The 9,983-nt window shown below is 47.5% G+C and overlaps 1 protein-coding gene across 7 annotated transcripts in view; it reads left to right on the top strand.

Moving 5' to 3' along the window:
• Golga4 (golgin A4) overlaps positions 1-2,575 on the top strand; it is a 79,546-nt gene extending 76,971 nt beyond the window's left edge. For 4 of the 7 annotated variants that reach the window (XM_032911085.1, XM_032911086.1, XM_032911087.1 and 1 more), the window contains one exon: positions 1,927-2,173. Coding sequence is in view for 2 of the 7 variants with exons in the window: in XM_032911084.1 (XP_032766975.1) it covers positions 1,927-1,950 (24 nt within the window). In the remaining 5 variants the exon portion in view is untranslated. Of the gene's footprint in view, positions 1-1,926 lie in introns of all 7 variants that reach the window. The other 3 variants (XM_032911082.1, XM_032911084.1, XM_032911089.1) reach the window with 1 other exon arrangement.
• Positions 2,576-9,983: the final 7,408 nt, after the last annotated feature.

The raw sequence follows: 9,983 nt of genomic DNA on the forward strand, positions 1-9,983 counted from the left end.
CTACTGGTCCTCAGCATTTAAGGGTTCCCTGCCTCACGCAGTAGTCGTTGTCATTAGCCTGACATCTGGGCCACCGTGTACCTTAAACTCGCTGTAATTTTCATGAATCACAGATAAGTTGGGTCTCAGTGACTAACATCTGATTATACTTGATGATGATGGTTTGTTTCAGCGTGAACAAATGGAGCAGGATGAAGAATGTTAAGGCTGATGGATCTTTTTAAGAAGATTTTCAGAATGTTTATTTTGTTTTAAAAAGGTTTACTTATTTTTATTTTATGTGTCTGCATGTATGTGCACCACAGAGGAGAAAAGACATCAGACCCCTGGGCCTGGAGTCATGGGGGTTGTGAGCTGCCGTGTGGGTGTTGGGACCTGAACTAAGGTCCCCTGCAAGAGTGGCCATTGCCTTTAAGCAGTGGACCATCTCTCCAACACCTCAGCTTTTCTAAATCTTGTTTGCTGTTTTAAAAAGGCCTGCACTGAATCTCCTTTTGGTTTTCATATCTTATCATTTAATTTGCTTGCAAGGTTACCTAGAGCTGCTGAGGGTTCCTGTCTCCTGTGGGCTGCAGTGCACAGCACAGTTTTGTTAGTGTGCTTTGATAGGCATGTGAGACCTTTGATAAGCATGTAAGCCTAATGCCATTAGTCCCAGTCAGTCCTGGAACTGCTGTGTCACCTTAGCGCTGCAGAGAGCTGCTCTCTTTTGCCCTGGAAATGTGCACCTCTCAGCAGTTCCGCTGCGTGCTTGCAGGTCCATCCGACTTCTGGTTTGAAACCTAAGCATTACAGAAATAACTGAGTGAACGCCCACGTTGGCGATCAGCGGTCACTATTTTGTTTCTAACATTTTGTGAAACTGTCTCCCTGTTCTCTCTTGGTTTCTCCCCATATATTTCCCCGTTGTGTAATATTTGGCAGTTACCCGTAAGCATAATGCTTACAGCAAGCCCCTGACTGTGCACACATAGTGGATAAGTGCATCGTCGTAAGACGGGGATTACCCTGCACAGTAGGCTTACCATGCTCAGTAACTCACTACTCAGATTGTACTTAGTGTTATCTGATACGATACGCAATGGTCACTCTTTCCAGTTTCTGAGTGAGGCTCTCATAAACGTTTAAGACCTCAGGCTCCAAAGGACACACGCTGCACTGCGTATTATGCTCTCAGGTCCCTGGTCTTTTGCTTTTCATAGCACTGGTTTGTGCCAGTTTTTTGACCTGACTTTTGTTTCTTAAATGTGCCAAGGTTTCAAAATAATAATTGAGAAGGAGCAACCTTACGGGGAGATTTTCCCCTGTCTCTCTGGTAGGTTCCCAGGGCCAGCATGATTGTTGAGCTGGATACTCAGGATTCCAAACTGTTTCTTAAACCTACTTGGCCATGTACTTCTCTAACATCTTAAACTGCTCAAATCGGAGGCCTAGCATTTAGCATTTTGATCCAGGAAACTCTCAGGAAAAGTCTGGAATGTCTCAGCACTTTTTAAGTTTTCATGAACTTCCGGGAAGCTCAGCCTTTTCAGTGCAGTGCATTTGTCCTGCTGACAGCGTTCACGCTGTAGCAAATGCTCACACTGCAAAAGCGGGGCCGCCTCCTTCCTGTAGGTCCTGTCTGAAGAGCTGTGCTTGGTGGCAGTGTCCACACCGCACAGGCAGTGCTGAGCGAGGCTCTCCTCAGGGCTCAGCGGCACTGTCTTCTGGGATTGCTGTCAATCAGTTTAAATCATTCTAACAGTAGTTTCCAGAATATTCCAATAGGAATCCATGTTTGAAATGTTTTTACTTCTTTCACTGTTATCCCTAGAGTATTACTTTACTTTATCTTGAAGAAACAAAACAAATCTCACAAGAGTTGCCTATAGGAGCTTGCATGTTTGTTTTTATTATTTCACCCTAGTTTCCCTTTTTTTTTCCCAGTCATGGCTCCGAACCTCATCCTGAAGAAATGGGGAGACTGAGGCTGGGCATCCGCTGCTGAGGAAGCTGCCCTCCCACATGTGGTGTTTGTGGAGAATGGCGCTGTCATCATGGGCCATTCGTGTAGCTTGAAGACACGTTACCCTGGCCACAGATACATAGCTTTTGAAGCAGACATTCTTGGTGGGGAAATGGTGATAGTTTTGTTCTTTTTCATTCAGTTTTTTTCTGGGAAGTTCTCTGTGGTTCAAAGGCTGTTCTGACCGGCCACCCGACTTGGCTGTTCAGTGTCTTTCTTGGGTTCTTCTCCCTCTCTTTAAAGAACTATCTTCCTTATTTATTTTAGGGTGGTTTCTTTTTCTTCTTAAAGACTTGTGCAATACATTTTGAGGTGAAACTTAGTGAATTTTTTTCTGATAAATTAGAGAATTTAATTGACTATTTGCTAAGGCTTGCTTCTTCAAGCTATGATAAGTCCCAGATGGCAGCACCTCATGTTTACCTAGCTTTTGTACTTATATTATTTTTCAGAGGAAAAAATACTACTGTAAATTGTAAATAGAACATAATCCTATTGTCTGCAGCTCTGTGACTGTTGGCCATGTCATCTCAGAGGATCAGATGAATAAAGTTTATTTCCTATATAATAGTTTTCACTGTGCTTCTTTTAAGTCAGAATCACTTCAAATGCTTTAGCACCTGTGCCTCAGTTCAGGCGGTGAGTGTAGTGGGTCAGGCCGACCGTGTGCTCATCACTGAATGCTCATCACTAGGACAGACATGTGTATGTATGTTCAGAATTACATGAGTGAGTGAGGAGGACATGGACACCCCTCTCCCCCTCCTGTGTGTTATAGGAGAGTTTCTGCTCTGGGAGTCACTGATTGTTCTTAAGCTTAATGAGAGAGAAGTTTCTGGACAGGAAGCTGTGAGAACTGCTCAGAAGGGTTTACACGCTCCTCGTGTTCTGGGGAACATGGTTCTCAGACTCAGTTCTGTAAAACATCTGCCCGAGATGGAACACGGGTTACCCAGCCAGCCTGCTAGCTTGCTGGGGCTTCTTGCACTGTTGGAGAGGGGCCACCCACACCCTGCAACTGACTTGCTCATTTTAGAAAGAAGACACTCCCACCCATGGCTTATTTAAATCGGCAAAATTGTGTCCCACTGAAGGGTTTCAGAAGTAGCTTCCTTCTTATCGTTTGTGCCTCTTTCCTGGGTAGCAGTGCTGGCCTCTCAGTGCTCTCCATACGACTTCTTGTAAATTCTCCTTAACCTTTTAATGCAGATACCCAAATGTAAGAGAGTGGGTCATTTGGCAGAAGCTTTCTACAACGGGCCAGGTAGTGAGCATATTTGGTCCCAGAGGCCATTTTTATATTGTAGCCTTGTAATGCTTTTGTTGTAGTCAGAAGCAAGTATAGACAATTCTTAAATGAGTGAACATAGTGTTTCACTAAAACATGTTCACTATGCTTCATAGTGTTTCAATAAAACTTTATCTGTATTAGTTAATGTTCACACACGTGCATAAATGTGTTTGGATGCTATCCACATTCCCTTTCCCTCCCAACTTCATATGCTGTCTCTTTAAAGTTATTATTAATTTGATACCCACTGAGTTTATCAGTGCTGCCTGCATGTACACAGGTATGGGACCGCCTTCTGGAGCATGGACAGCCTCTCAGGACCCACATCCCTGAAGGAAACTGACTCCCTTTCTTAGTGCCATCAACAGAAATGGAGCTCCACGGGCCCCTCCATCCTGCTGGGGTCTTGATCTTGTGCAAGTCTTGTGCTTGCAGCCTCAGGCTGTGTGAGCTCCTGTGTGCAAGGTGCAGCCATGTGTGTCAGGAGGTCCAGGGATGTCTCACAGGTAAGAGTTCTTGCAGAGGACATAGGTTCAGTTCCAACACCCACCTACCGGCTTACAAGTCTGTAATCCTAGTTCCAGAGGATCCAGCATCCTCTTCTGACCTCCATTGGCACTAGGCACACACAATGGTGCACATACACACGTACATACATACACACATACATACATACATACATACATGCATGCATGCATGCATGCATGCATGCATGCATTGCGTACAAAACATTCATACCTAAAAAGAAACTTTAAAAAAATTTTTTTAACTGAATTCTGGTTCTAAGGTATAGTTTGCCAGCTCCTGAGAAGCCAGTCAAGCTGGGCTCTAAGCACGGAGTCAAGAGAGGAACAGGAGTTAATAAGGCAGGCAGGGGCCGCTGGCTTTTCCTCAGTGACTCACATTCCGGATGAGCAGTACTAAGTCTCAGCCTGCTTACCCCATGGGAGGAAGAGCACATGGTTACACTCTCGTTAGCACCTTGGGCCAGGTGAGAATGTTCAACAGCCCGGAAGTCAGGAGAGGCCAGACTCTTCTCAATGATACTTACAAGATGTGGACATCACAGCTGTCAGCGCAGGGCTTTGTCTTCCGTTCTCCGATGCTTGAAAAACAAAAGTTCATAATGGCTGCGGGCTAGCTCCAGACCGCAGAGAAAGAGCTGTGATCTCAGTGTTCAGACCTGGCCCGAGGCCGGCTGTCCTCATCGCTGCGGTCAAAAACCCTGCTGCCAAGAAAGCAGCTCTTCTCAGTGAAAGCTGCGAGGAGTGGTCCGGTTTATGCGTTGGCACGGCCTTTCCCTGCGGGCACTGATTTGTGTCGCTTTGTTTATGTGGGTACAGGTAGAACATGGCAGAGAATGGCCTACTGCTGGAGTGATTGGACTTGGCATTTCTTAAGTCAAAGGACGGGATCCTATGATGTGTGTATATGTTAGCCCCTCTAAGCAGTTTTTACTGTTACCGTGTGCATGTTTGTGCCTCACGGTCATGGGTGAGTGTCATGGCCCACATGCGGATCACAGCGCAGCTCTGTGGAGTCTGTTCTCTCCTGAACTTTCACGTGGTTTCAAGAATTGACTCAAGCAGCTCTGCCCACTGGGCCATCTTACCAACCCCATAGCCTGTTTCTTGTTTAAACGAAATCCTTCATGAATGCCAGGCAAACCCCATGGTAACTGTGGTTTTTTGTTTTGTTTTCTGTCCTCCCCAGCCCCCTTCAAAACCCTGTGCATACATGTGTTCATTTGTGAGTCTGTAGAAAGGCGTTAAAACTGATTTAACTCGGTCTTCAACTATGTGCCATTTTATTCAAAGGCCTTCCCACTGTGTAGCCATTTCTCAGCTGTCCAATAGGCTACACTTAGTACTTGTATTAAGTACACCATGATGAACTCGTCATCCATAGCATGTGAACACTTGAAGAAAAAACCCAGGATAACCAGTCTGCCCCAGCAGCCTCTGCTGCCAACAGGTGAGTACACATCAGGTCACTTTGTGCCAGCCTTGTCTGGTACGGTGCTTCTGCCATTGTAGGACTGATACCTGGATGAACATTGTGCGGCTGTGTCCCCTTGGACCATCACCTTCCAGTGGCATGACCAAAATTTGAAAGGCTGGAGGTGACTCAAGTACATCTGAAACGCACACCTTGGCAACCGCGGTGAGGACAACGGGTGAGGGGTAGTGTACCATCTAGCCTTGAGCCACGTGCTTCTGTGCAATGTCCCCACTTTAATCTGGGACATCTTTAGTTGGGATTTTGTGCTTTGGAAGTGTTAAACTTTTAAAACTAATATTTAGGTCAGCACGCAGAGCAATGTGTTTGATTGTGCAGTCTCCCTCCATCATTTTCCCGTTAATGGGGCTGGAGAGATGGCTAGACAGCTGCCTGTTAGCCCCAACTCTGGGGGAACAGCATCCCATCCGGCCTCTGTTGGTCCCCCCCGGTACCCAAGAGCCTATGTGTACACACAGACACATAGATGACGAAAGGTTTTCCAGGTGTTTTCCTTGCTACAGGAGGAAGGCATCTGTCCCTGTGCTAGAAGGAGCAGTGCCTGCTGTTACACAAGGAGCGCTTCCTCTGTCCCCGCTCTGTCCCCGCTCTTACACCTCTGTGTCAGGAGTGGCCAAGGTATAGCATTCCTCTCTTTAAATTCATAAGTCTGTGGTGTGGACGATGGGATCTGGATAGGACATCTGGCGCAGTCATGTGACAAGGAGGCCATGCCTCTGGCTGCCATTGCAGAGTGTGTGGTAGGTAGATGTGTTGTTTCCAGTTCTTCGCTCTCCTATTTTATTTTGCCACTGCGGACCTTGCTGTGGTTATCTCCTTTAGAGTGGGGCGATCCATTTCCCCATCACCGTCAGTCCAGCTGGATGTCAGCCACATCCCAGTCCCGGCATGGTTCAACCTTTGGCTGCTCTGGTCTGCCACTGAGAAAGGAATAAGGTAGGTCAGGAAATGAGAAGGAAGAACCAGCTTGATTGTTGCAAACCCCAAGAGGCTGCGGCTTGTTACTTTTTTTTGTTACAGTTGTTGTAACTGTGCTAACGCTATAAACCCATAGCACAGTGCCACGTCTCCAGACTTTCCTTTTCCTGTTTGGGGTTTGTTTGGCCTCTTATGTCTACTGCTAATTATATTTATATGGGGTGCACATGAGTGCACATGAGTGCAGGGCTGTAGAGGCCCAAAGAGGGCATCAGATGCCCAGGAGTTAGAGGCAGTCACGAGCTGCCCCGTGTTTCCTCATGTTTAGAATTATTTCTGGCATTCTCTCTTTAAGTCCACTAATTTCTTTGTTTTAGATCTTAAAGGGTCAGTTGCTGAGTGCATCTGTGAGTTTGAAGATTTTGGATGTTCTTTATGTCCCAAATTCCCACATCTTCTTTTCCTTCGCAGGGACAGTATCTGTGCTCAGGCCCATCCGTAGTTGTCATGGAAAGTCTGTGAAGCTTTGTCGGCTCCTCCTAGCTTCTGTCTTATGCCTTTCATGGATATTGGGCTCACGCCGGGGATCAGCTGACTTAGGACAATCTACCAGGGACAGCTCTCAGGATCGCTTCACTCACGTAAACCCCGGCCCATAGGCAGATCCCCCAAATCACCGACTTATGTGATGTCGTCTAGGGTAATGTGGCCAGTTAAGAGCTGTCTCCTGTGACTCTGACTGGGAGGAATGAGGGCAGCCCCAGAAAGGAAAAACCCAACCAACCAGCCAAACAAACAAAACCAGAGGCGACTGGACATCTGTAACCTACACAGAAGTAGGAAGTGGCCCCAGCTCCAGTCTTAACTGCACTTCAGACTCTCGTTGGGGAAAGGAAGCCCTAACCACAACCACAAGATGTACAAAGTTCAACCTGAACCCCAAGGAGCAAAAGGTCAGCTAACATAATGCCATCAAAGACTGTAACTCCCCAGTGACTAACCCAAAGGTACCACACAGCTAAAGTGCTGGCTTAAAACAAAAACATCCAGAAGTAGGGCTCGGAGGTGGCTTAGCGGTTAGGACCGCTGCCCGCCCTTCCAGAAGACCCAAGCTCGATTCCCAGCACCCACACGGTGCTCACAATTGTTCACAGCTCCAGGTTCGGGGATCTCACCCTCACACAGACACACATGCAGGCAAAACAGCAACGCACACAAAGCTAAGTAAATCCCCATTCCTTTACAAAGAATGCAGAAATAAAAATTATCATTAATCCAAAAGAAGAGTCAAACAGGACGGATGATAAGCAAAGCGAAGAGTATTCCACTTCCACTCGAAAGCTTGGGTGAAATGCAGCAAAGAACCTGAGAGAGAGGAAAGCTGTCGAGACTACAGAAAGGCGGAGCTGATGTCAGGCAGGCACTCTTGAAAACAAAGTAGCTCAGTGAGGAAATCCTGGAATCGAACGAATGTGAAAGCAGGCGCCAGGGGAGCCTTTGGTCTGTGGTGAACGAATGGGAAGGCGGTGATGAGACGGAAGAGCCCAGATGTAGGTGCATACACGAGAGTCAGAGAGCTGGCGTGACGTCGCATGCCTAAAACCCCAAGGAGTAGATGCAGAAGAATCACTGAGTTCAAGACCAGCCCAAGGGGTTGGCTCAGCGGTCAATAGCATCACTGCTCTTCCAGAGGTCATGAGTTCAATTCCCAGCAACCACATGGTGGCTCACAACCATCTGTAATGGGATCCCATGCATTCTTTGGTGTGTTTGACAGTGTACTCACATACATACATACATACATACATACATACATACACATATACATACATACCCACCCACAGCCCAGGATACATACTTGTATTTTTGAAGAAGATGAATGAGGTTGACAAACTTTAGTCAAACCAAAAGTGAAAGAAGACACATTATGCTTAGAGAGGAGATGGAGAAACCAGAGACCAGCGAAATCCAAAGGATGATTGAGAGAAAATACTTGAAAATCTTATATTCCTCAAAACTAAAATCTCTGGGGGAAATGTATTTGTTTCTAAAAGCAAAATGGTGTCAAGAGGGTACAAACAAACAGGTTGGAACTGAGGGAAGTCAGGTCAGCATGGCGTTACACCAGAAATCAAGGGTCGTTACAGAGGAATGTATCTGTGCTCCTCCAAAAACCCCCGGACACACAAGGGGAAGGGCCACCACCATCCTGTTCTATTGATCTGGCTCATTTACCTTCAACCCCCAGCTCTGCTTTGTTGTCCTGAAGATTGGACCCAAGGCCTCGTGAACACCAAGGCGAAGGGCCACAGAGCTACATTCCCAGTCCTCCCCTCTCTTAATTCTGAGACAGTCGCTACATTGTCAAACGTGAGCTGGTGAGCTCACCTTCAGCCTCAGCCCCTCAAGCAGCCATGATCACTGATGTGCACTGTGACGGAGGAGAGACGGAGAGGCAGACGTGGATCAGGAGCTCAGCAGAACCTAGGGCGTGGTTCACAGAGACTCGGGCTGAGAGTGGTCCAGAGGCAACAGTCAGATGGAAAAGGAGAGGACCAAGGAGGGCTGAGAAACATTCTGAAAACGATCAAGAAGAGCCAGCCGTCATCCAGAGGCCAAAACCCTGGGCGCCCCTGCCAAGCCGGTAAGGGAGGATGAGCGGGCAGACAGCTGGGGTCCTGGAGGTAGAATGGTAATGGCTACTTTCTCTTCTCACACTGGGGTCCCTGAAACATGTCATACAGCCCTTCCTGTGCTAGCTCAGGTCCATGGCCTCCAAGATGGTATGGCCCAGTGTTCCACCTTCACACTGAGGCGTGAGAGGCCCTCGACTTCTGAATTTACACCCAAGTTTGCCTGTTTTCAGGGACAGCAGTGTAATTGCATCTGAGCACCCACAGAGGGCGCTGCTCTCTTTGGAAAGAGAAAGAAAGGCGTGCCTTTTCTAATCAGTCTTTCCAGAAAGTTCGGCCCCCACAAGCCTGTGAAAACCCCCTGAGGATGCAGAATTCCCTTCTAGCCATAGTTAATCTTTGCAAAAGGTTTAAACTGGAGTTTGTTGAACAGTGGCACGAACAGAGCTTCAATAGGAAAATGCTCAAGGGTCAGAAAACACCAGGGCCTGGGGTCCTGTGGTGACAAGCATTTGGAATCTTAGTTTAGGAACAGAGGGTGTGCTATACTTTTCTCAGCTTTAGACGGTGTGGATATGAGGGGCAGGTGTGCCATGAGGAAGCGCTCTTGCCTTGCGAGCAGCTGACAAGATGGCCCGTCCAACAGTGACTTACACAAGGTGCTTTCCCTGCCTCCCTTTCTTTAGCTCTCACTACCTCTGTGAGCAAGAAGCCTGGGTCATCGGAGATCCAAAACGTGCCAGGTGCTAGATGGCCATAAGCAGAGAAGGCAGGAATTGAATCTTGGCTCCTCCTGGAACAACCGTGGTCTATCTCTGCCCTGCGCGATCCACTGTCAGCAGGCAGGCCCAAGCTGCCGCCACTGGAGCGCACAGCACCTTGATTGGGGGTCCTACATTGTCACTTCTACATTTTGTTGAACAGAGCAAGCTTGAAAGCTAATCCAGAGCCAAGGACTAGGAAAGGAGTGTGTGTCTGGAAGGGGAAAAATCTGTGTCCACTTTTACAGACCCTGACTACACTGGGCCAATGTACAGACCACTCAATTCCGAGCCAGCATAGTAAGAGGTCTCTCTGCTCCCACTCGCGCCTTCTGGTGAGCGTAGGTGGTGGTCTG

The sequence above is a fragment of the Rattus rattus genome, chromosome 8 (genome assembly GCF_011064425.1).
Source record: "Rattus rattus isolate New Zealand chromosome 8, Rrattus_CSIRO_v1, whole genome shotgun sequence".
Taxonomy (NCBI): Eukaryota; Metazoa; Chordata; class Mammalia; order Rodentia; family Muridae; genus Rattus; species Rattus rattus.